This window comes from Lytechinus variegatus, chromosome 4 (genome assembly GCF_018143015.1).
Source record: "Lytechinus variegatus isolate NC3 chromosome 4, Lvar_3.0, whole genome shotgun sequence".
In the NCBI taxonomy this organism is placed as follows: Eukaryota; Metazoa; Echinodermata; class Echinoidea; order Temnopleuroida; family Toxopneustidae; genus Lytechinus; species Lytechinus variegatus.
In genome coordinates this window covers 39,084,843-39,112,336 of record NC_054743.1, presented here as the reverse complement: position 1 = coordinate 39,112,336, position 27,494 = coordinate 39,084,843, and the positions used below count along the sequence as shown (strand labels likewise).

Sequence of the window (27,494 nt, the reverse complement as noted above, 5' to 3'; positions counted from 1 at the left end):
AACTATTTTAAGGATTTCTTTCCCGCATTATTACATAGCAGTTATTTCTACAAGCGGATAGCACTTTTCAGATCGAAAAATGTGAACTTCAAAAGTAAATGGCATCTTCGTCACTCCTGAACGGTCATGCAGGATTGGTAAGTTGGGACCATGTACTTGATGTTGACGAATGCTTCTGCTCCTCCGTGTCTCTCAAGGACTTCCAAGGTCTCCTGGATCACGTCGCCCACGTTGGAGCCCTTCTGCTGTCCGTATTCGATCCCATCACCAGAATTGACTGAGGGAGGAGATGGTAGATATATGGTGAGGGTGAGCAGACCCGGAGCCGGGGGCACAAGGTGCATTATCATTACCCTCCCCCGGGCCCTCTCCCTCCCCCATTGAATGTAAAATGTGTACACTTTATTTCGCTAAAGAAAAAACTGTGTACACTCTTTATTAAAGGGTTAAAATAAACCGTACTTATAGGTCTATATGACTTGGCAAATGATTCGCCAACCATTTCAATCCCAATGTAAACGTGTGGTCTAGCTGATTTTCCCATCATCTTAATTAATGCTATGGAAATACTACCAATATTTTCCCTTCATATCTATTTCTTTATGAACAAGAAGTGTCCTATATAGCTGCTTAAAGGACAAGTCCACCCCAACAGAAAGTTGATTTGAATAAAAAAAGAGAAAAAATCCAAGAACACTAAAAATTTCATCAAAATCGGATATAAAATAGAAAGTTTTAAAGTTTCGCTTAATTTCACGAAACAGTTATATGCATGATCTGGTTGATATGCAAATGAGGGGACTGATGACATCACCAATTCACTATTTCTTTTGCATTTAACTACATGAAATATGAAGTATAAAAAACAATATCCTCATTGTCATGTGAAACAAACCTTTATCTTTCCCTGAACATGTGGAATTAACATTGTTTGAACATTTTGTGGCTCAGTCAAGGTGTTGCTATTGTCAAATCTCTAAAAATCGAATATTGTATAATTCAAACAATAATAACGCAAAAGAAATAGTGAGTGAGGGACATCATCAATTCTTTCATAATTTGCATAACACCGAGTTGTGCATAATAACTGTTTTGTTTAAGAAAGTAAGCGAAAGTTTTAAAAAATGTCATTACTTTCTTTATTTTGACTACGTCCGATTTTAATGAAATTTTCATCTTTATGTTTCTTTGATTTTTTCTACTGATTCAAATCAAATTTGTTTCTGGGGGTGGACTTGACCTTTAAGGAAACTGCGCAACATTTTGTTCTTAAAACTCACAATTGTTTCCTCGGAAGATGTTGAGTACAGGTAAGATTTGACGGTAATACGGCACCAAAGCTTCTCCGACGAACTCGCCTGAGACTGCCAATTTCTGGAGGGCCTTCAATGTGCTACAGATGACCCGCCTATCTCGCGTGTTCAAAGCATCTGAGAATAACAGAAATAATTAAGGAAACACAAAAGTATGATTGGAAAGCATTATCTTATCCTCATATATTTATTTCTGCCTGATCACAATTGCTGTGATGATTTTGATAGAAAATGCAATCCAAAGTGAAGACAATCGTCAATATACATTTTAATCTACAAATACAGTTCTAGCTCAATCTATAATATCAGTTATATAATGATTCTGATCAGTGGCGGATGCAGGGTGGGGGGGGGCACATACGGCCCGTACCCCCCTTTCAGAGCCGTTATCAATTTTTTAAATGAAAACGTTCTAACACACGTGTGCCCCCCTTGAAAGTCACAGCAATCATTTTGAATGGGAAATTATGTCGTTCATACACACTTGTCAAATTTCCCTCGGGAAAATGTAGGCCCTACTCATTTTAAAAGTTGTAAATCATTTGGTTACCTTCAATTATAATCATTGCATTTTTCCAGTTTTATTAGGGACCCCCCTTCCGTAAACCTTCTTTTTGTGTAATTGTACAGTCTGTATTTTAGTTAAGGTTACTTTCCTTTCATGTCTGTTTGTTAATTCTGGCTCAATATTTTTTTGGGCATTAACTTTATTTCTTTAGGATGTATTGAGGATTCAAGCCTCAGGCTTATTACATAATAATTATCTCTCTATCTTTTCCTTTTAAATACGTGCCATGCAAATGACCTACCCTATCCCTCACGCTGGAAAGAACGCATTGTCACACTCACAGTGAGCTCACCTAACGGACCATGTCATCATCATCATCATCTGGTGTACGGGAGTGAGGTAAACCTGTAGATCTCCCGGTCGTCAACGAAGTCATAACGGATAAAATTGCAAAAAAAAACTGATACGTGATGCGTGTGTGCGTGGATGTCGTCATGGTACATAGAACTGTTTGCTTTGCCAAAATTTGTCCAAGCCATTTTTGAAAGCGACAATATTACGTGCAGAGATAAGTGATTCAGGCAAGGCATTCCATGAAGTAATAATACGTATGCTGAAGTAGCTACTTCTAACATTGAGTCTCCGATGTGTGCTAAAAAGCTTCAAAGAGTGACCACGAGTTGTACCATAGAGAGATCTTTCGAAAAAGTAATCTGGAGCAAGTCTGTCTAAGCCATTGAGTATCTTGTAAACTTGAATCATATCGGCCCTTTCACGTCGGTAGTGAAGAGAGAAGAGTTGAAGTTTTTTCAACCTTTCAGTGTAGGTTAAAAAAGACATACCAGGAACCATTTTTGTAGCTCTCCTCTGCACTGCCTCAATTTTACGGTCATCAGTTACAAATACCATGAGACACACTGTTAAAATGCTTAAATCTTACAATGTGAATTGATTTCACACTGTCGCTATCTCTCTGGTGTGAATGTTCACAGCGTTTTGGTCATAGTAGACTAGCTATGTGAATATGAGTTTCACACTGTTGAAATGCCCAAATTTAACAGTGTGAAAGTGACTTCACATTGTGTTCCACACTGTGAACACACTGTGTCCTTTCCAGTAGGGTTATTTTTGAGATATTTCCATACGGTGGACACCTCAACAGTGTGACTCTTCAGTGTGTTCACATGGTTGACTATTATGATTATGTGATTTACTCTGTTGAAATGCTCAAATTGAACAGTGTGAAGTGATTTCACTTTGTGTTCCACACTGTGAGGGACTGTGTTCTTTCCAGTAAGGATGTGTGTATGGAGCGAGGGTGTGTTGAAATGCTCAAATTTAACAGTGTGATGGTGATTTCATATTGTGTTCCACACTGTGGCACACACTGTGTTATGTCTAATACGGATGTGTGTATGGAGTGAGGGTGTGTTGAAATGCTTAATGTGAAGGTGATTTCTCATTGAGTTCCACACTGTGAACACGCTGTGCACACACTCTGTTCTTTCCAGTAAGGATATCAGGATGTAGGCCCTCTATTTATATTATTACCTTTGATGGGTATGATGAGCTGAGGGATGACGGGTAGTATCTTTCGACCGCCATGTTCCAACATGTCATTGATGCCACGGCTGGCGAAGAAGTCGAAAGGATGCTCAGTTTCTCGAAGTCCCTCGAAGAATAGGGGAAGATAGTGGTGGTAATCCAACTTCTCAATTTCTTTCTACGGATTGAAATCGAGACAGTCCTAAATTTCTACGAATCACAAAACAAATCATCTTATCATGTGACCTAATATAGTGAGGGGAAGGAAACGATGGGGAAATAATAACAAGAATACAAAAAATAGTCTTTGCAACGTAACTCGATTAAACATGTTAAACCTCTTCAACTCGGAAAATATTGTAACTTTTTAGGTAGGTCATCTTGACCCCCACCCCTTCCCCTTGTCAATACCATTGGCGTCAATCAAATATCAATAATATTGGTTAATATATTCGATCAAAGGCCTGATTTATAAAGAAAAACGGAAAAAGTTTTTGATTATTTTCCTGAAAATTGCTTCAAACTGCCACAATGACCGGGGAAAAACTATGGACGACGCCAAATGTTCCCAATGAAACCACATGCTTTCTCTGTCATCGGTTAAAGGGACTTCGTCATGTTCGTGGCATAGGCCTAGTTTTTTTTTTAGATAAGCTTTGAGGTGATGGCAGATAGAATGTTCTATCTTCACTAGATGACTATATTTGCCAAACGTTGACGTGCTATATAGACCCTATATAAAGCTACCAAATTGCCTACCTTCCAAAATATTTTGTTGCCCATGCCGTAGTGCTCCATAGCAATGGGCAAGTCACCCCTCTGATACAGTTTTCTGAAGATAGTTGGCTTCATCTCCCGTGTGCTGGTCGCTGTTTCGTTCGAAATAAACGGCTTATTCTTACCCTCATGGGGCCTCTTGCGTGGACTAACTTTTAATTCTGACATTGTGCAAAACAATTCTATCCAGAAAATGCAATCTTAATGAAAATAAATTTCAAATTTTTAGGGAATGACAACAATTTCTACCCTCTCAATCCATTCCACGTGTTGAATATATTAAGCGCGCAAATTTTAGCGCGCACAATGTTTTGTGCGCGTAGTGGTCTCCGATCGAATAATTGCCCTACTTATCTTGAGACCGATAAACAAGAACAAGAACAATTTTTAGCCCATATTATAAAATCTCAATGTCAAATACATGCATCAAAGAGTGCGTCACATACGAAAAAAAACATTTGGTAATTGGAGCTGACATAATAAATAGCAAGGCCAATCTTTTAGGGTCCACAAAAGAAAGTTTACATAAAACAATCACACTCATTCACAAAAACTCCAGTTTCTTTCTCTCTATTCCTACAATCCTAGTTCTTTCCTCTCTTTCCTCTATGATTGCAAAAATTTGTAAATTAGTGATTTCAGTAAAAATCTCGCGTTTCACCCTCATTCGGTGAGAATCGGAGGGGGGGGGGGCTTGAAAGGGGCACGCCGCCCTGTTTTTTATATTTTTTAAAAAATATATATGTTTGACTTGTCCGAGGAATTTTCTACGGAAAATTGACTTCAAGAGTAATGAACTTTGACCTCTTTATTTCTTTTTTCCTTCGTCATAAATTTGCCCTCCACACGCGCCCTAATTTTATCTGTCTTTATTTCTAAGACTTCAAACAAAATGCAAGGGCACATCAGTTATAAAAACTACGATAACGTGAAAATTCATACAACACTTATGATGGGGTGTCCAAACTTCGCGCACTTTTCAAAAATATTCATCGGGCTTAATTTTGTTCACAAAATGTTCATAATTTATACAAAATCAATTCAAGAAACAGTTACCACATTGACGGCAAGATCATAAACTATAAAATCATGGACGAAAATGTAAAGTAGGTCAAGGGGTTTCGCCGGTATCGCGATCTCAAAATTCTATTCCGATCGGCGAATGCGGGCTGTGCTGGAAAACCGTTCAGAAAAAGTGTGACCTAACTTCGCGCACCAAAGCTTTTGTGGAGATTTAAACAAAAACTCAAGTTCAAAAAGTGAAATATTTATATCAGAATGATGACAAAATGCTGTGGAATCGGTTAGTACCACATTTAACTCACATTTTTGATGATTTCTGCTTGCAAAATGGTGATATCGTGATGCTTGTTGATTTCTTCAAAACGGACGCCAGCGGTGACAAATTTGCCGATCTTTTGCCAATATTTTCATGAATACTGAACTCATCCTAAAGAAACTTTCACCAAAGGGTAATTTTAGGTCGCTTTTCACGTTAATGATATCAGATTTTAAGGATATTTGCTAGTTTTTGAGATAGTGACCGTCCGCGAAGTATGGACACGCGCGAAGTTTGGACTCACTGCCATATATATATTTTTCAAATGTCAAAGCTGAATAGATTCCTCAGTTATAAAATGCTTAATGACACAAAAGCTTCATTTATCAAACAGTGACGATGACAAAAGACGGAAGAACGTTTATGATGCGAGTAAGTGTGCTCGTCTAATGATGATGATGATAGTGATGATGATTTTATGACAAACAAGAAAAACGATGATAAATTGATAATGAACAACAAAATAATGGTAAGAGCAACAGCACATTTTAGTCTCGAAATATATAGTCTACTTCGTTGCTTTCACCAACGGTATTTAGTTCATCGTTAGCTACATAATTATAAGAGACTTTTAAAAAGTCAGCGAATCTCCCTGAAAATGTTTGATAACAATAATCAAATACAATTTTAAAAATCAAGAAAAAATATAATGTTCTTTAAATGAACAAGCGCTACCACACTTCATTTTTTGTTTTGGGGGAGATTATAAGATAAGACAGCCATATGTGGAGAGGACGTGGAGGTGCAACACATGCAGGTGTATCTTGCGTGGGGTGAGAATTGTCTGCCAATGCCTAATTGGTCTGAGGTCATTTTGTTCAGACTCCATAAAGTCTATCGGTTTTACTGCCACGTAGAATTAAAGATGTCTAAACGGCGTTGTCTGATTCGAAAGCTTTGTTCGAATTTGCTTTTCCATTGGAAATGTCATCGAGGGGTATTTCGGTGACGTCGTTTTCTTTTTTCTCCCTCGCCAGCTCGTCAGCTGCTATTTTGTCATCATAAGCTTTCCTATGAAAACATGGAAAAAAATAGAGAATTTCAAGAATGACTTGATTTGAAAATAACAAACACACCATCGTTTGGCCTATTCAGCATCTTACACAACAAAACTGGAGATATAGTTCAATTGTCATATATGTTTTTATTCTTTTCGTCTGCTCAAAGTTAACTTGAAATGCGACATTGATATATGTATGAAATATCTGTATCATGATAGCCATATCATATTAGGGAATATTCCCTTAGTTAGACTGCCATTGTTAGGCCAAGGAGGAATTTGAACTTTTACAGTCATAATATATGCACGGGTAATCGTCGACCACCCCTTACTAGTTATTTCTAAATTGGATAAAAAAAGAGAGAACAAATAAATTAAGAGAAAGGGAATAAAGGAGAAGGAAAGGAAGGCCCCCCAAAAGTTATGTTAATACCCCTTTTATTCAGTTGAGAACTAAAAAGGGCCTCATCATTTTGCCGTGGCGCCGCCCCTACAGAAATGCTAGACAATGTATCAACTTACGTTCCGAAGATTTCCCCCTCTTCAATGGTTTCCGGCAGTTTCTTGCCTCGCGTCTCGGGGAAGAGAAGGGAAAGAAACCCAGCCAAGATGGTAGTGGTCCCAAAGATGATAAGAGGAGCGGAGTAATAGTAGTCCCCTAGGATGAGAATCAGGGGTGAAACAATGGCACCCACACGAGCCATCATCGAACAGGTGCCCACACCAACGCTCCTATGATAATGGAAATGGATATGGGTTAATCAAAACTATTCATTTAGAATGAATTTTAATAAACGAAAAATTTAATTGCTTATCCAAGTTACATAAAATAATAATAAAAAACCCTTTTCAATTACTAGTAAAACCATGGACCTACTACAAAAGCTTCCATTTCAAGTCACTTTCTGAGAGCTGATATATATGATCCTTGATCATTTATTATTTCATGAATTCAAGTCCTCTCAAGAAATATTGTTGGTAGGCTTCGATTGAAATGATTAAATCTACCTACCTGACTGGAGTAGGGAAGCACTCTGCTGAGTAGACATAGACGATGGAATAAGAAGCCGATATGGCTGATTTACCTATCAAGGCAACCGCTGTGTTCCAAGCTCCAATTGCTGATGAAAAACAAAGACAGATATAACATCAGGGTTATGGAGCACTGGTATGTGACATTGGGGGAGCAGTCAAACACTAGCATAGGCCTACCACTTGCTTCGCTCGCTTGCATTTATCAAATCCAAATTTCTACCCTCAAAAAGTCAAAATGAATGGCTTATGACGCAACTTCTGAAACAAAAAATAAAAGGCGGGGTAACAAAATGGAGAGAGAAAGAAAGAAAGAAGAAGTGGAGTGTGGTTGGGGTATATCGGAATTGGTGGTAGGGACTATTATGAGAGCCAATACATAACCGGTAAGAAAAGGAAAGGAGCGCGAGAGAAATTGAAAATAATAACGATAAGGGGGAGATGACGTTTGATCTCTTGCTGATGATATTCACGATTATCGATTCCCAATATACTTTTAAGATTACATACGGGAAGTTGCAACGGTGATACATGTATATTCGAGGAGCTGAACGGTATCGAGCACCGTGTTGTAACATCGTGTGGATTTCGCCTGTACGCCAATCTCTACAACCATAAATATGCTCAATCCAACTTCCAGCCAATCAGAGACGCGGTGGGGGAGTGGTTGAATCATCAGACGTCATTTATTCATCTCGACGCATTCGATTCAGTAGCAGACGAGCATTGGTCGTAGAATAATGTCGGACATTACCTATAAAATGGGTTTTCACCTGGGCTAAATTTCAATTTCGATTGAAAACACCACGAATTATATTCGAAAAATAGAATGCATGAATCAAGAACTGCCACTTACGTAGACCGATATTGATGAGGCAAGCAGAGCCGCCAATGATGAGGAAAGTAGCAATACTTGGCCGACGACCAAAGAAATCGATGGCGAATATGGCTGCCACGTAACCGACGATCTCGACTGCACCGGACAGGAAGAAGTTCAAGTATACGTTGACCCCGAGGTCACCACTGCTATAGGTCAATCCATAGTATACCATGTTATTCACCATCCTGCGAGGGTCGAAATTTTGATTATAGAAGAAAAGAGAAAATAATCTAGTCGGAAATGGGGGTTCCCGTGCACCATCGGGATATATTTTTTGACTAACTTTTATATGTATTGCCTGAAGTGTCTAGATAATGAATCTTGATGTTCCTTCGGCCAACTCGTGTCCCATGGGGTTCTAAATTGGTATTTTTTGCGGCCATCCTGGATTTTCAAGGAGCCTGTCGAAGGTACCCCCACCCTTATCCGTAGTTAACTATTAAAATATTGGGCTTTTTTGGAGCCCCCATTGTGGCAAAATGGTGTTTCGGCTATAGACACTGTAATTTTCTTGAAAACACCTGGGATGAAAGAGTAAGCTTTTCTTTATCAGCTACATCTAAAGATGTGCTGGAACGGCGAATCATATTCCCCTCTGGGGCTGCCAAAGTCACCCCAGCCATTTTCAGTTTTTTTTTTGCCTATTTATGGAAAATCTGCCATTTGGAGCCCCCGAATATAAGTCAAGCACGAAAAGGGATGAGGTAACTTTTAACACGTTTAAAATATGCCAAAACTAATATTTTGAGAATTAATAAATAAATCATTTGCAGGAAATCAATACAAATAAAAGTTGCTTTATTAAAATTTGCGTTAAATTTACTCCTAGGACATTTTCATTTGAAGCCCATGCCCGTTCTTATTGTACGTGCTAATTGCTTGCCTCTCTATGCTCTATTCTTCTCGTCTCTTGCCTTCCTCCCCCTTTATATACCGTCTTTTAAATTCATTGTTTTTGTATTACATTTATGAAATTATTAATTTGTATATATATTTCATATGAACGAAATGTCCATTGGAATAAAGCAAATGTTTTCTTGTCAATGAATTGAAGTTAAATAATACAACAAACCTGCGATATTCCTTCAATTATTTTATTCATTTGAAAAAATGGGAATACTGAGTAGTAACATTCTTCTGAAAATGTTGTTGGACTGGTCATCAGTATTTGCAATGTAAACTGCATCACCTGGGGGGGGGGGCTTCCTACGCCACTGGTAATGAATTTGTTTTGGATCATATTATATCGTCAGTAAACAAGTGATTCTAATCGATTTATGCAGCGTTGGATCCCAAACTAATGGCACCACAAGATTGTAAAGAGCAGCCTATATAGGGTAATTCAAACATTAAAACAATTCAAACTTGTAGGCATTAAATGAGCTTCCACTTTTTCATTGTTTTTCGTCTCTATGCATTGGTATAATAGGTCAAACACTTTGAGGGGTTACACATTACGTAAGGGGCAAAATTTCTAAAGAAAGATGCGAGCGAATTTTTTTATATTTTTTAAAAACAAATGTCTAATTTTGCGATGAATTTTGACATAAAATAGAAATTATGTCACATTTCACCTTTTTACTTTCCTTGATGTTTTCTCCTCTTTTTTCCCCTAGTCATGACAATTGTGGAGTGTCTATTGCCCCCACCCCTATCTGTACGCGGTAGCGTATGTTTACATATAAAAAAGTAATTATGATAATAAACGGTTGATTAAAAAAAGAAAATAGATTATAATACGTCTCATTCATTCAATTTACATAAAATAAGCAAGAGCACAGTTAATATCAATCAAACAGTAATAACACAATTTGTTTGCCTTTTATTGTAGTTTATTTCCGTTACTTTTTGCAACTGAATTCGTTATCATTCACCTTCCAGTAAGCATATATCAATTTTTAGTGAAGAGTATGTTGAATGATCCGTGGTCATGTATCACATTCGACGGTGACAAGTGTTTCTGCAAAAATTGATTTCCTCTTCAAAAGGCTTTACTTTAATATCTGTTGAAATTGTTAATGATCAACCGCTTCCCTGCCCCTAATTAGTATTTCCATGAATGGTTGTCACTACCACCTCTTGCAGCTGGACTGCTTTTAATCCCAGCATTTTGTTTGGAAGTTATCACGCTACGAGTAGATTCTTAGTTATCAGTAACCATTGCAGGATGGTTGATCGAAAGCTTAGATGTCAGGTGTCTTTGGGAGCTTTTTATCTCTGAAGCTCTTTATGAGCTCTAAAGACATTCTAGGAAACTCCTTTTTCCAGGATGTCCGCTTTTCACAGTAAAGCGTTGATGCAGGATAACATATCCTTTCTCAATCACAGAATATGTTGGAGACCTTCTTTTCCATGAAGTCAAGCCTTTCAAACAGAAGTTTGTGTTTGACCCTTTCTTGAGTTTCACTCTGCCTCCTCCATCACTTTGATGATCGGCATCACGGTGATGACTTGCTTCATTGGAACCTCGGCCAGGTGAAACTTATTTTGGACACTGCCTTTCCCGTGAAGTCAAGTCTTTCCAAATAGAAGTTTGTGCCCATCGTTTCTCGACTTCCACTCTGCCTCCTATATCACTTTGATGATCGGTGCTACAACGATGACTTATTCATAGGACCTTAGCCATGAGATACGGAGCAACAGCTCTTTTTTTCCTCGTCAGTCTTACTATAACCGCCTTTCGCGAGTTTCACTCCGCCTCCTCGACCTCTTCGATGCTTGGCATTATGCTGATGACTCTGCTGCTTGGAACCTTGGCCATGTTAAGCTGGGCAGCAGTGCGATTAGACTTTGGGCACTTCTTCTTTCCTAGTTTCATCTTAAGAGCTATTTTTTTATCCTTCATAGCTTGCTTCTTCAGCTTACCATCCAAGGTCTTGATCTCGTCTGATACGTAGAGCATCGCTTTACGATACCTAATAAGTTCCTTGGTTAGTCCTGTAAATCGTTTCTCCATGGTGTAGCCCTTGTAGGTTATGCCGTCAGCAGATGTGTGGAGGAACGGCTGCTTTACTGTCAATGGGATGTCCGGGCCGAGAGCAGACAGGCGATCAGAGAGAAAAGAGGATTTGTTGATAAGCATCTGGGTGGCGGAAACAACTCGAGCAAAGTCTGCCAAGACTTTTGAGGGAATGCAATTGGATGCCACTTCTCGAAACTCTTTGAAGTAGTCATTTGTTGCAGCAAATTTCTGGAAGAGAGAAACAAAATATATTGCGTGTCTTTAGTAGATTATTCAGTAAATACAATCTGACAAGGGGAAAGCATCTTTTTATTAAATTGTGACTCAAATCACATTATTTATTGAAGTAGGAAAGCGTATATCAATTAGATTTATTTTTCACTAATGATAAAAGTGATAGATTCCTAAGTAATGAGAAATTGTTTTTTTTAATAATCAGGAATATCAAAAATATAAGAATACATTAATGTTTAACCTGAGAAAGATCGTAAAGATACTTACTTTGGGAAAAGTTTTTCCTTCCAATGCTGCATCGGCCCTCTGCAACACTTCGTCAACAAGGGCAATCTGTAGACGCAGGTCTTTGATGATCTCCTTCATCCTCTTCCTAATGGGTTTGGTGATCTTCTCCTCGTACTCTAAATTCGTCATTTTGCAGTCTCCGGGTTTGGAAAACGGCTTGTTTCCAACAACCTTCCACAGGTTCAGGCTGGAGATGATGCCATCATGAAGAGCATGACTCAAGGTCATTGCACGAAGAAGAAGAGAGCATGCCCTAGAACTCTCATTGAAGTCATTTCCTGCCTGACTGGATCCACATGCCCCTTCGCATCGGGAGTGGATGCATTTGAGCTTTGAGCAATTGGGTAAGTGTCCTATGGCTGCTGAAACAGTTTTCGACAGCTCTTGGCACTTTTCTGATAAGCTCTTGTTGGATTGCTCTTCTGCAGTAGAACAAGTGGTGGCCTTCTCTTCCCAGCAATGCCTTCTTAGTCCATTGCTTGATGATGTGGTCACTGGGGTCCCTTGTTCAGATTGATCAGAGAGCGATGATGAACTCCCATCCGTCTCAATAATGGCGGGAACGACTTTGGGTGAATGGCGGCGAAATGTCCGTCTGAATGACTTCAGGGAGCAAATTTTGGGAACCTTGAAGAATCCAGGACAACAGAGTACACTGGTAACAGGTTCGTCTTCCTCATTGGGCAGGATAGAGGGTTGAATAGTCTGTCAACGAATGGGGAGGAAAAAGGGAAAATATTCTTTTTTTTATACTAAAATACCACGCAAGTCTGATCTACATAAATAAATTTGTAGCTTTGTCGCTGAGGGGGGGGGGGGGGGTTATAGGTGATGCAGAACAAGAATATTGTAACAAAAATTTAGAAAAGCTTTCATTTGTATGCAATTATTTATTTTCACAAATTTAATTAAAGAAAAAAGGAAGGTATCCTACAAACACATTAATTAGATCGAAACGCCGATGGTGTGTTATTTTTCTAATAAATTTCTTGAAAATTATTCTGTTTTAATTGAAATAAATATCAATGCTACAATTTTGTTGATACATATATCAAGTTAAGTATTAAAGAAAAAGATATTTTAAAACAAAATCTGTCTTGTCCTTTGAAGACAATATTAACCAAATTCGCATAATCATAATGTAAACAGTATTCAATTTGTGTGTTTGATGTGGGTTATTTCTTACCTTTAGATAAATACTTGCTTATTTTATCTCTATTAGCTTACAATATTATACTTGCATTTAATGGATAATATAAATTTATCTTCTACAGATTATTTTTTCAAAAATTACAAAATGTGCTAGCCTTCATACAACTTTGTTGATACATACCAAGTTAAGAATTAATGTAAAGTGTTTTTAAAACAAACTCTTTCCTGTCTTTTGAAGAAAATTGGAACGAACTTCAAAATGAAATCACCACCTAATATAAAAGTAGGCTTAGGTCAATTCATTTAAGTCATTGACCTAGATATCTAAGAAAGCCAAAATAATTGTCTTACACCTACATGTATGTTATCATGTTAGATTATCTCTTGAATCTCATTATCATCAAGGATAACGGAACTGGGCTAAATAATGTTGGATGTTGCGGATTGTTGCCCAAGTATGATAGAGAGATTAGCTCAATGATTTAATTTATCTATTAAAAATTTTGCAACTGACGAAACAGAAAAAACTTACCACTTTATCCATGATTTCAGGTTTTGAAGAAAGTCCAATGATCGAAGATTCGATAATATAAACTCAGATATAAGCAACGTCAATAAGATGAAGTGCATATAATCACAAGTGAATGCGAATACTCAATTCTTTGTTTACATAATCATCATTCGCTTCACAGAGTGCGCAGGATGTGACGTCATAAAACTTCGGTCCAATCAAAGCGTCCTATATTTCGTCGGAACTCCAAGGCGTCCAACTTTCAACCAGTCATTTTCCGCGTTATGAAAAAGATGCGCTTAAAACAGGCTCTCACTCGTTGATAATTGTGACGAAAGCAGTTTCTATGGAGTCAGTAACCGAACTTGTTCTGTACGTCATAATGGTTAAGATTTTTTGTTTTTATTGCATGTTCAAGCAAAATAATGTTGCATTTTTTGTGATTTTGCTTCCCTTTTTAATTGTTTTCCCGTTCAATTTGGAGGAATCACGAAAAGCTTCATTTTACTTTTGATTCAGAAAAGACACTAAAAAGTTTATTATGTTTACTGTAGAATCTATATTCGGGCACATTGTGCATTACCATTATTAGGGCACTGCCCCATTAACATAAAACAGATAACCCATATTAAAGTTAAAATATATAATTCGTAAACAAGGAAAATCATGCATGCATGCTTTGTAATATTACGAAACTTTATATAATTATAATCTTTTTAATACCATGTCAATTCATACATAATAATATTCCGGAACCTGCCTGTCTTACTATAAAGAGGAGCTGATCATAATTTATTGAGGAATAACAACCAAGATATGAATCAATGCAACTTAACTTTTGGCAAGTGTTTGGCGTTGCTGTGTAAGATTTGCTATTTTTTCTTTGTTGTTGTTGTTGTTTTATTTTTATTAAGATTTTGCGATGAAGGACAATTACTCACCAATTGTAAATGAAGTTGATAGTTCTCCATCGAAGGACAGGTGTCCTGAAAAGATCGAGGATACCAGCTTTAGGGGCTAGGCTTGCAGCTTCCTAGAATGTTACACACAGATTATAATAAAAGACAGTGAGGGAGGGGTTTATAATGATGATGATGATAATAATAATAATAATATAGGGTATTTATATTGCGCACATATCCACCTTGTTTGGTGCTCAAGGCGCTCCTATATTACCCGGCTAAGCTAGGCGTTCATAGCGCACACAGCTTTTTAGGGATTTACTTTCTACCGGTACCCATTTACCTCAACTGTGTTGAGTGCAGCACATTGTGGATCAGTTTCTTGCTGAAGGAAATTACGCCATGTCTGGGATTCGAAACCAAATCCACTGGGCCATAACGCTCCACATGTGTCCCCCTTCTTTGTATTTGAATATAAAAAAAACCCCATCGGAAAAATGAATTTTGAAATAAAAACACCCTATTTCTCGTAGCTCTAAGTGTCCGTTTTTGACTGACCTTCCATAAAAAGGCCTAGTTCTTTTAATGTTTATTAGAAATTTCTTTCTTTCAAATTCGGCCCTTTCTGTTTATTCTTCCAATTTATGTGGTTGGTCATCAGATACAAGAAGGAAGATTTCAAAGATGTATAAACATACTTTAAAGGGCCCATCTTATTTCATGAATTAATTATCTTATGATTGGCTACAGCGTCTAAGCCCCTCACATCCTCAAAAGATACATCAAACCTATTTATACGTGATATAATTCCAGTAACCATGGCAACACGACTCAAACCTACCTGTTCTTTCACTTCTTCCTCTGTAAAGAGAGGATCCGGTAGTTTTCGTTTGTTGACCTTGGCGACTTTGTGAATGATTTTCTCAGCTTTCTTGCTATTACCATGGGAGAGAAGCCAACGTGCTGATTCTGGAATGAAACTTGTGAGAAATTATAAATAAAAAGGTTTATTCCAATGTAGCAGAAGCGAACTTTAATGGAGTGATTGCACTAATTTATGTTTTACATTTATATCTTCCTATATAAAAGCAAGAAAACGGTTTATCATTCTAAAATCGATAATTTTCACCTCCTTATGAAAATAAAAATATTTAAAAAATTGATAAGCATAACGAAAACGAAAAAAAAAACAGGAAATCACTTTGGGAGATGCCCATTTCATTCTTCTTTTCTTATATAAACGGACACAAGAGCGGAAAAAACACGTTTAGAAATTGGAGCCTGAGTGGTGGGGTCATAGTATCCTCATTGTCTTATTTTTCTGGATCTGTGCCTGGGATCATGTGGTCATGACAAGGTTTGCTATCTCGCCGAGTTCTCCATTATGTTTATCACTTGACATTTTCACCTATTGGCGACAAGAAATCGGAAATCGAATTGGTCCCTGTATCACCGTAATAGACCGTACAATATTCTATTAAAAAACTCAAGTGAACAATTAACTCCTCAAAGAAAGTGAATTTCACTAGATTAAGAGCCACTTTCACCCTGTGTTCACACTGTATTTAGTCTAAGTTTAGCGACCGTTAACGTCACTATCAAGGGGATGAGAAGCGAGTTCAAAATATTGCACTCATTTTTAAAGAGACGGTAAGGAGAGAGTCTATAAGAACTTACGGCATGAGCAAAAAGAAAAGAAAGAGAGGAGCAGAAATGATAATCTGGAGCGTCCTCCAGTAGCGGACAAAGTAAGCAATGATGGCAAGAAGCATGTAGGCCAAGGCGAAGAAAATCTGGATGGCTATTCCGGTTACTGTTCGCCATTTTGGTCCGACGAACTCCACACCTGTATTATCATCAAGAAAAGAAAGTTGGAAGAACCGGGCTTATTTGAAACCAAATGACATGTCAAGAATTATCCGTAGATTGTGTAAAGTGCCCGTACATCATTTAGCTTCTCCTGTATTCCCATTCCCTTTACCTACCCTGTCTAAGTAACAATGATATTCTAAAAACACTGCAAATTAAGATTTAACACGTTTTGGGGGCCTCATGAATCTCTTGATTATAATAGGAATGATTTTGAATGCGAAACAAATATCGGGCGCGGATCAATAGTCGGATTTTAACAGGGTGCAAATCTTCCTGAAAAATTTGACAAGCAAAAGAATTATTTTTAAAAGTAACAATTACGCATTTTCAAATTTTACAGGGTGCCCAAGTAATGCATTCTAAATGCTACATCATTATAGAATTTCAAATTTTACGGGGTGCGCCCATTCCGCCATCTAAATCAGCTCCTGTGTAATATACAAGCTAAACAGATGGAAGATATGCATGGAAAAGAAAACTTCAAGAAAAAATGTATAAGAATTGACCGATAGAGAGTGATACGGCGAGACCATTGACACTGACAGTTAATGGGATTCATAAGAGAGACTGGGGTATATTGACAGTCAATACTTTTTTTTAATTATTATGATCAAAATTCAATATTACCAATGACGAAGGCAACTTGTAGCACAGCCTTGTTGCCAGCCGCTTGGAAGAAACGAAGGACGATGTACACCCAATAGTTAGGCGAGAAAGCAACCAGTACTCCAAATCCAGCCTGGACACCGAGGCAAATAAACAGGGTGGGATATCGCCCAATTCTAATGTGATCAGAAAATGAATAAAAATGCTTGAGTAGAACAATGTTGTGAAACGACGAGGAGCTGACAATTCTTACAGAAGAAATAAGTACTTTGTATGATAAATAGTAGGGGCTTGGGAACGATTATTAAAGATAGGATGCTGTCTTGCTAACAAGGTATTGATGAGCAAAAAAGAACAGACTCTTACTCCGAAATGATTATGATTTTGTTCAGCGCAAATTTTTACAAAAATAGCAAAGCAAATAGCAAAGCAAAGCAATATAGCAAATTCTAAAATTAAGATGATTTACGTCAGTTATGTATTATAGCATGTTATGCACTGAAAATCTGCGGGGGGGGGGGGTGCTTAGGCGCCCTCAGTGTACCTCTACTTCCAATTCCAAGTGCCATGATCAATAGATCATGTAAATTGTGAGGTGATCAGAAAAAGGAAAGAAATAACAGAAAGAAAGAAAGAAAGAAAGAGAGAAAAAAGAAAGAAAGAAAGGAAGAATAAAAGAAAGAAAGAAAGAAAAAAACAAGCAAACAAAAAACCAAGTTTTTAGCATATGGTAAGTGCGTCAATCTTTTTTCAGAATCACTTCTTCAAAAGTTTTATGCTATCGACAAAAAACGTTCGGCCATGGATGAAGAAAGAAAGAAAATTCGACAAGGATAAGAAAAGGTGTGCAAGCAACATCAACAAAAACAAAATGATATAAAACAGTCAAATATTCCATATTCTTCCAGGAAATGTGTTTTCTCGTGTAGTTTGTACGGCTGTGTATGACCCAAGTCTGAAATGCGTAGCTTGAAATATATATCTATAATTCAAACAGTTTTTACCATGGATGCCCTTTACTACGCTACAGAGCTGTCTTCAAGTAGTTTTTGAAAAATTTTAAGATCAGTGACTGGTCCTAGTATGATCAATGATCAGTGAAGTCTGATCGATTGAAAACTAAACAAATCTAAACAAAGAGATACTTCACGAAAAGATTGCCTGACGAAAATTGTTTTGACCAAGGTTTGAGCCACTCCTGCATGTCAACTTTCAAAAGTTGAATGATAAATGAATCAACAAACGAATAAATAAACAGATGAATGAATAAATGAATTATTATGTACATAACAAAAAAATGAACTTACTTGTCTGCAAGAACCCCAAATACAATAGATCCAACTAAATAACCAACATAAAATACCGACTGGGCATAGTCCGGTAGGTTTTTCTTGTCGCATACTAGATCCCACTGTAAAATTAGATATGAAAATTGAATGAAGCAGGAGAATGTCTTCAAGGGAAACAATGTTAAATTTGGTGACAAGGATACTTAATTATGGTTGCCTCGTTAAACTCAGGTCACAATTGTGAGTCATAGGTTCTCCACGTTCTCCCCCTCTCCTCCCATCTCTCTCCCTGTCTCTATCTATCTATCTATCTATCTACGTCTATCTATCTATCTATATGTCTGTCTGTCTTTATACCTATCTATATCTCAATATCTTCCCAACGTTTTACTGTAGTCTTGATGTCTTGATGTCTTGATGAAATCCTCAATTATTGGGCAATAAACTTCAATAATCCCTTTTGAAAGTTTCAGAGATTATTACGGTATAACGATGAAAATGAATGATTTTTTAAGAAATCGTGTGCAATTCATTCGATGTAGACCTCTTAGAGTTAATGTTTGTTTTGCACTACGAACCAATGCAATAAAAGAAAAGTACATACCAAATAAACACCGCCTTTTTATTCTTTCAGTCTTTATTTATCAATTGAAATTACAGTATAAATCAAAGAGAGCTCTTGACGTATATTAGCCATAGTATTTTTTTTTGGCCCATCAGGGCAGATGAACATAAAATAACAATAGAATTAAGTATCAAACGAGATACAAATCTATTCATAAACAAATAAAGTAACTGATGATGGAACACTGTAAAAAATGAAGTGCTAATTTAGCACTTACATAGTGACTGCACTACGAGTGCTGATTTTCTAGTTCCAATTTAAACTAGAAAGTCGGCACTCGTAGTGCAGTCACTATACAAGCACTGTAAGTGCCAAATTAGCACTTCATTTTTAAAGTGAAGAGTTGGTTAAAATATCGAACTGTACTGAGCTTATCGACGATTAGGTATTCATATCTTGATTAGGAGTGAAAACTTACATCTTGTATAATGGATGATTTCAGCTGACTTTTATCGTGTTCCCATCCATCTTGACACGGGATGGTTTCGGCTGTACCATTCATCGATGAGTCATACGATGGGTCGAATTCCATGCCTATGTGGCAAATGTAGAACCATATACACTTAAAGTAACATGTAAAAAAAATGTAGGCCTTTGTTTTTACTGAGAATTTGCTATATTTTCATGATTTTTTTTAAACGTTCGCTTATAGTTATACGGAGCTCTTTTTAATCGTATCTCCATTTAATATACAATTAGTTACACTGTAAAAACACTTAGTAAAATAATTGTACCCAATACTGGGTAGAAAGGGAACAATTTTTTTTTTTGACTGGGTTTTGTGCTTCCCTTTATTATCAATATGTCGTCATGCATTGCCAACGTTCATCGCTGGTGCAAAGAAACTAATGCTCCACGACCCTGTTCATACCCGGACCGATCTTCAAGTATATACATGTATATATATATATATATATATATATATTTTTTTTTTTTTTTCATATTGTTTTATTCTGATTCCATGAACAAAAATATATAACATTTCAAATTAACATTTCAAAACACATAATATTTTACATTTCATATTTGGACTTTTTCACTAACTTAATACCAGCATAAATTATATATAACTTAAAGGAGAAACAATGAAATCAGTTATAAAAATGGTTGAAACAATGCATGTTTGCTGGGTATTTTTTACCCCACAGTGTGCTACTTTAACGCAAAATTTGCGTAAAATAAAAGAAAATTGGGTTGGGGGTTCTTTTACTCAACCAACATACATGTTCCCATTTTACCCAATATTGGGTAAACACCCTTTTTAGAGTGTATGATTTCGTTGATTTATTGATATTTGTTTCCCTATCAAGTCACTCAGAATTAAAAAAAAATACTTCAGCATTTATGGAAAGTTCTATGCAGGATTGTATCTATTTATTTATATATATTTTTTTCCTTTTCAATCATTCATGATTGCTTTTAAGAGGAGCATTTTTGCATGTTGCTCCACAAAAACCACACCAAATCGATAAAATAATGAAATTAGTACAGAAATCGTATCAAACTTTTTATATTGTGCAAATGTAGTATTTTGGAGGGCTAGACAAGCATTTCTAGACCATCATTATTTACCTGTGATATTGTACATATCGCACTGATCGTAAACAAGATCCCCGTCTTCGTAACTGGTTGGTATACTGCCATTCTTCTTTGCCTCTTCACAATCCTCGACAGATAGATTCCATTCAGTGCAGTTCTCATCCTCCCAATACTCAGCCTGATTCAAGAGATTTATGAAAACCATCATCTCTTTTTAGAATGTCATAACTGATGGAGGTATGGTCACATCTTGACCCGGTAATAATGGAGTGATCTGTAACTTTTCGCCGTTTACTTTACATTCATATCAATATCGATTTCATCACCAGCGCCACCAGGACCAACGCCATCATCAGCAATTCCGCCATCATTGTTATCATCATCACCACCACCAACACTTACTATCAGCATCTCCGTTATCATCATTGTCATCTTTATAAGCCTCATCAATTATTATAGTAACCATCTTTATCACCACAATCATATTATCGCCAAAAAATTCATAAGTCTCCATCCTTCCTAATCACCATTGTCATCACCACCATCAACATCATTATCATCAACATTTATCAATATTCAATTCAATTTGCAATTCACTTTATTCACATCCATTAAAAATATACAACATACAATATTACATGAACAATAACAATCAATACATAAAAAAATCAATATAATGACAAAATGGAAAGAGTAGAACCAACATGCAGTAGATGTAGGGGATTGACAAAGGCCAAAGACCTATCGAGGCCAATCCCCCTAGGTTCCGCGCATTGGTTGAAATAAAACAAATTAATGGTGATTAAACAGTTATAACATCAACATAAACAAACAAAAGATCATTATCATCATCATCATCATCACCATGCTCACTGTTATCAACACCACCAGCAAGGCAACCGGCATCATCATCATCGTTAGCAGCAGCATCATCATCATCGTCGTCGTCGTTCTCATCATCATAATCATCATAATTGCCATCATCACTTCATCATATCATGGTAATAATCATGATGATGATAATCATCATCATCTCTTTCATTACCATCATTATCAACCTCATTATCATGATCATTATCATCATAATCAACAGGCTATATTGACAGACGTGGGAAGAATATTAGAACGCGTGTAATGTGTTCCTTGTAGGTTACTCCGTTAACACAGGGTTTAACCGGAAATACACTCTCTTTTTAAGTTGGAAATAGTAAATACGAATTCGAATTCAAATTCATATGTATTATTCAACCTAACATAGAAAGAATTTACCTTAAATGGTTATAGAAACGATACAAAGAGTGTGCATTCATCCCATTCATACACAGAATTTCTTTCTAAAAACATAAAGTATTCGAACACCTACTAAAAACACATCGATGTTTGCGCTCATAGTCCAAACAAAGACATTCCATTCTGAAGGCCCTTTCATCAAATATAAGCGCACATGAATGTTATGATTACACAGACGATAAAGCATTTTATTATTCTATATGCACTGAGCGCCGGTGATGGTAGGGGTAATAATAGCTGCGCTTTGTATCCTTAGGCAAACAGCGCTTTATAAATCCAGCTTTTATTACCATAAATATAGGCTTATATGTTGGTTTACAATTGTTGCAAATCCCCGTCATTTATTCTATAATCCTAATGATAAAAGTTGCATTTATAAAGCGTTTCATAATTTGGTTTCTAAGCGCTTTACATTGTAATTGTTATTACCCCGGTCATAGGATCCATCGCTGTTCCATACATAAAGTTCTCATGTCGAATCCCGGGTGGCTATCCTGGATAGGCAATCGTTTATCGGTGCACACATGCCAATCTCACATTGACTTTTCACATCCTACTGGGTATATTTAACACCTGGGTGAAGAGTGACAAAGGACATTAGCGCCGGGTGGGATTCGAAACCTCGAGTCAAGTTAAGTGACTGAACCACTACACCACGATACCTTCACCTTAGGACTAAGTCATCCGATTTTTTTTTCAATCAAGTTTAATAGCGATTTTCATGTGTTATTTATGTACTTTCACTTTTTTATTTATTAGTTGCTATCAGTTATTATCTACTATCATGAAGGATAAGGTTTCTCCTTACCGTACACCAGTGATCCGTAGTCCCAGCTATAAAAACTTGTGTCATGGAGTGAAATGCAGTCGTAGCAGCCATCAAACATACTACGAAATATACGCGTCTCTGATAAGGGCCGAACGACCCCAGCTCATTAAGGATATCGTCGAAACGCATTCTTGCCGATAATCACTGAAATGATAATGTTAACAACGATGATAGTAACAATTACATTATAATTATGACGATCGAGGCAAATAACTTAGTCCCCTAAAAGGTTCCACCCCCCCAAAAAAAAAAAAGGAAAGAGGGTAGAGTAAGGGTGAGATATGACACAATTTTATAAATATCGTGAATATTGTGACAAAATGTATCCGTAAACAGATTTTCACGAAAATTTCAGAAGTTTTTGTCGCTCGCATTTAAAATATTTTGTATTTTTAATGCCAAACGTTTCTGCTTTAAAAAGCTTTCCCGTTATTTAAATGAATGCGAATCGATCCTTCTAAATAAACTTGGTACACACAATTTGTGAAATGACAAGATGATATAAACCACATCCCGATATACATGACGATGTACAATGAGGGTAACGTCCGACTAAGGAACTTCTCATGAATTGTCTCGTCAATCTTATCTCCTGGTTTATTCATCCCAATTGGGTGAAATCAAATGTTCCTTACTGATCAGGGCTCGTTGCATAAAAGTAACCATTGTAGCAACTGTCGCATCCAATGGTAACTACCATGGTAACGCTGATCAACAGCCAATCAAAATCCAGGATCCCATGGAAGTTACAATAGGATGGCAAAGTTACCAAAATGGTAACTTTCATGCAACGGGGTCCAGATATTTTATCTCCTCGAGATCATATACAATTTTATATTTTTTCACATATATATATTTTCCAATAAAAAAGATGTTTTTATCAAATTATTATCTAAATAGATTCTACGGTGGTTCTAATCTGTCAAAACACGATAAAGATCGTGTTTGTTCATGTTAATCGTTGTTTTTATTGTTGAGACTCTATTGCAGTGCTTTGCAATTTTTCACTATTTTTATGATTTAACCTTGATGTAGTTGGTGTATTCAAAAGGATACGATTTGATTGAGTGAAAATACATATTAACCCCGTCAAAGCAAATAAGGTGAAGGATAAATGCCTATATACATATCAATATTAATTGCTGATATGCTGATAAGCACGTGCTAATCACTGGATATAAACATCATAGTGTGGACTTGTCTGAACCTAATTGAATGTTGAACCCGATATAGATATAATAATTTTGGCCCGGGCTCAATCTCTCTTTTACAAAATAAGAAATCTCTTTGGGGAAGAATGTCCGTACGTTGTCAAAAATGGGAATTCAACATCATCTTCGTCAATGAAAATCTGATATCCTCTTATCATGGAGCAATACCTCTATGCTCTTATATATATAATAGTCTGAGCATAAAATAGCTGTCACGAGTACCTCTATAAAACTTCATTAATTTTAGCAGTCAACCCTTCCCCTCTTAACCTGAAAATTATGTAAACATAGGGGCTGAGCAACAGGCCTGGAGAGACAATGGGCAAACGTCTCATATGATTTGTCAAATGGTGAGGGGGGATATGAGAAGATATATAAAAGAAAGAAAACGATAGGCCTGCATGAAAGAGGGTATTTAATTTATAATTGATAATCGCGATAATAATGCTGTCGCTTGTATTTTCACAGGATTTGTGAAAAGTAATAAAAATTCATATCCCCTCAAAAAGTGCCACTTCATGGGTTTTTCACTGAAATCTGAAATAGAGAAAAATAACAGCGCTTAATTTTGAGAGGCCACGTGTGCAGTCAATTGCTGTCACGTGTTGTTCACATGACTATATAAGACCTATTTTGCATGATTGCTGATCTTTTGTTTCACTGATGCAACTAATCTACATTCTACTAATTAATCTATCGGCTGATAAAGACCTTATCATTACAGGTTCTGGTTTTCATGAATATTTGATTATTTTGGGTCAGACTGTGTAAGCATAATTATCGGTTCAGTATAAACGATTAAATGATTTGTGATCACTATATTGTTGTTCAAAACACACACACAAATACATCAAAGAGTAAAACACATACAGTCGGATAGAGATGTATAAATGTATAGAGATTTGACTATTTTTTTTGTAAAAACGTTAGTTAAAAATAAGGAAATGAGAAACATTTATATTTTATAATCTATTTTGTGCTGATTTGTATATCTAATTATGCATAAATAAATGATTTTAAAAAGAATGCGTCCAATGAATTGTTAATGTATTTCGGGTTAGCATACACACTTCAGATAATGAACTTGGGGAAAGAAATATCACCGAATTACACATTTTTTTCTTATTCTCTCCCGCAATTCCTTCATTTTCCCGATATAGTGTACAAAGATGGCCATTGTGAATGGATTACTCTCGGGAGTGGAGATTTTAGGGCTGTTTTTATCTATTATTCTTACCCAAAAACATTATCTTTAAATGTGCAGTATGAGTTACGATTCTAGATATACAAGAATTTGACCAAATTAATCACCAATAATAATAACGTTGAGTAAAAGCAAGTGAAATAGGAACAAAAACTTCTGAAATCACAATTTTATAAGCAGGATGGGGCAGTGGCGTAATGGGCTTTTGAGGAGGCCACATTTTTTTCTTTCATGTGCAACAGGCCTCTGGTGTATGAGGCAAAATTTACCCCAAAATATGAACGAGCAAAAATAAAATTTAGTGATAGATTTAGACACAATTTTCATAGAATAATGTAATATTTCATCCTTCTCTCTTCTTTTCCCCTTGGTCGTGACTTTTTTGTTGGAGGGGGGGGGGGCAAGCACCCCAAGACCTCCCCATCTGTATGCCACTGATCAGGGGCCAGTGGCCCTATTTGCAGCATTTGTAAAGCTTGAACTTCAATTCAAAAGAAATGAAACTCATTCTAAGTGGGGCAAATTGAGAGGGGAAAAACTTGAAATAGATTAAGAAAAAAACTGGAAATGAAGAAAAATCAAACCCTGTAATAATTTAGAACTTGCACGGGGTAGATGCATCAGAGGTGAATTTAGTTTGAGGGTTGAAAATGCCTGATTCCATGGAGGTCGATCGCTTCGATCCCTTGCACCGATATTCTATTCTAATTTCAGGAACCTCGTAAGATTCTTGTAAATGTTGAACATTTTTTACTGTTGTTAATAAATTTGGCCTCGATTATTTGTCAGGATTTCGTTTAATTTTACTCACAATCTTTATAACTAAAGAAAACAGAAAATTTCTTTTTGATTTCAAGATTTTGATCATCTCTATTGTTCAATGTCAGTGTGTTTTTAATCAGTTTCTTGGCCAGAATGCGTTAGAAATATAGCATTCCTTGATTAAAATTTAAAATGAATTTTCACACATGGTCGCTTCGTCGCTTGCTTATATCATGGAAATATGAAAGCTGACAGTCGGGATGGGGGGGGGAGGGGGGCAGCTTCAATGTTTGCCTCGGGCGCCATATAATACCTAGATACACCACTACAAACAGTGAAATTATTTGATCAACTATCATCCACATCACAAACAGATTAAAAAACATGATAGAGTTATTTCGTTGAAAATTTCCACTACCCAAATATATAATCCGTAATAACAACGAATGTACAAAGAAACATGAATAGAAAAAATATAAACATGAAAAATATGGCTTAGTATTAAATTTCAAGAAGCCCCCATTGAATAACTTGAATTACCCAGGTGCCGCCCCTGGACATTTAAAAATAAAAATATAGAGAATCTGAAGAGTTGAAAACTAGTGTACGATTTCTGATTTCTTCGGAAATTTTTCGACCGTTTCAAATTTTTTCAGAAATTAATGAACATAAAAAAAAATCATACAGTTTCCCCATTTTCGTTCTTGAAGTGCTAAATGAATTAAAGAACGTTTAGAGAGCGTATAAACAAGTTATAAATCAAAATAACTTACATAGTAATGAAATTACAGATCAAGAATTGAACAGCCGCACAGATACAAAGTATAGGTTGGAGATATATCAGACAAATATTGTATTATTTACGTTAAGATCATGGAAAGACCAGAACATGGTTTATCATCATGGGGAGATTCAAAGTTCATCACTTGGCTTACAGTTATCAAAGATTACAGCAAGTGACGTATGTAGATGGGGGGTGGGCTTGGGGGCGTTTACCCCCCTTCTCCAAAAAAGAGAGAGAGACACACACACACACACACCTCACACACACACACACAAAGAAAGAAAAGAAAGGAAAGAAGCGTGAAAGATTATATCAGTTTTCTGAATATTATGTCAAAATCTCACAAATTTGAATTTGTGACATAAATTTTTGCTTGCTCGCTCGTACCTTTTTATAAAGTTTGCCAAATACGTGCCATTTCTGCCCTGCCCCCCCCCCCCCCGCCCAAGAAATGGGCTCGTTATACCACTGATTAAAGCTCACCTTACAGTCTATAAAGTGACATTCATACTGGTAGGTCATTGGAAAGAAAACATAACCTTCGTCGACTCGGATCTGAAGGTGGTTTCGCCGGGCGTCGACGGAAGTAAACCACATTATAGAGGCATATCACAAGCAATAAGCCAGTTCGTAGTTCCTTTCTGCGCATGATCAAAAGATTCTACGCGTGATCACAAGATGGTCATTTGTACTAAAGTGTTATGGTGCTTTAAAATCTAATGAGATAAGCACCAACTTTGGTGTCTTGATTATTCATATATTCTTTTGAATTGTCGCTTTCATTTACATCCACAAAAAACAACAATGCTTCCACGAACGACTGGTATTTCACAGTTTGTCAAGTACATTGTGCAACATGCTAAGATATGCATTCAAAGTAGGAATGCAACAAATACCTTCATTAAGTGTTCACTGGTGTGCTATTCTAGTCACCTTGTCTATTCAATTTCTTCATCCTGCTATGTAAGGCAAGCTTACGTAAGATCTTGCTTTGAAATCTGCCTATCATGATGATAGAAATGAAAGGTCATTTGAACAAA

General features: G+C 36.6%; 2 protein-coding genes across 2 annotated transcripts; both read right to left on the bottom strand.

Annotated features, from left to right (window-relative positions):
• Positions 1–50: 50 nt before the first annotated feature.
• Positions 51–4,263, bottom strand: LOC121412685 (parkin coregulated gene protein homolog). The gene is made up of 4 exons (XM_041605463.1): positions 4,122–4,263; positions 3,373–3,540; positions 1,281–1,430; positions 51–277 (listed from the first exon to the last, which is right to left on the bottom strand). The coding sequence occupies exons 1-4, from the start codon at positions 4,216–4,218 to the stop codon at positions 111–113; spliced, it is 582 nt and encodes a 193-aa protein (XP_041461397.1). The 5' UTR covers positions 4,219–4,263; the 3' UTR covers positions 51–110.
• Positions 4,264–5,746: 1,483 nt separating this feature from the next.
• On the bottom strand, positions 5,747–27,053 carry LOC121412977 (organic cation transporter protein-like). The gene is made up of 13 exons (XM_041605739.1): positions 26,938–27,053; positions 22,473–22,637; positions 20,408–20,552; positions 19,254–19,369; positions 18,229–18,332; positions 16,943–17,097; positions 16,121–16,289; positions 15,285–15,423; positions 14,483–14,574; positions 8,371–8,579; positions 7,495–7,603; positions 7,005–7,214; positions 5,747–6,493 (listed from the first exon to the last, which is right to left on the bottom strand). Exons 2-13 carry the CDS (start codon positions 22,620–22,622, stop codon positions 6,352–6,354), a joined length of 1,740 nt encoding a protein of 579 aa, XP_041461673.1. The 5' UTR covers positions 22,623–22,637; positions 26,938–27,053; the 3' UTR covers positions 5,747–6,351.
• Positions 27,054–27,494: the final 441 nt, after the last annotated feature.

What these genes read in the sequence shown, in the direction of transcription:
- LOC121412685 (XM_041605463.1), bottom strand. Translation starts at nt 4,218, where the DNA reads ATGAAGCCAACTATCTTCAGAAAACTGTATCAGAGGGGTGACTTGCCC. An exon ending in GCTCATCATACCCATCAAAG is followed by an intron (nt 1,431 to 3,372) that starts GTAATAATATAA and finishes TGTTATTCTCAG; the next exon opens with ATGCTTTGAACACGCGAGAT. An exon ending in CATCTTCCGAGGAAACAATT is followed by an intron (nt 278 to 1,280) that starts GTGAGTTTTAAG and finishes CTCCTCCCTCAG; the next exon opens with TCAATTCTGGTGATGGGATC.
- LOC121412977 (XM_041605739.1), bottom strand. Translation starts at nt 22,622, where the DNA reads ATGCGTTTCGACGATATCCTTAATGAGCTGGGGTCGTTCGGCCCTTAT. An exon ending in CTACGGATCACTGGTGTACG is followed by an intron (nt 20,553 to 22,472) that starts GTAAGGAGAAAC and finishes CTCTTGAATCAG; the next exon opens with GCTGAGTATTGGGAGGATGA. An exon ending in TTTGGGGTTCTTGCAGACAA is followed by an intron (nt 17,098 to 18,228) that starts GTAAGTTCATTT and finishes TGATCACATTAG; the next exon opens with AATTGGGCGATATCCCACCC.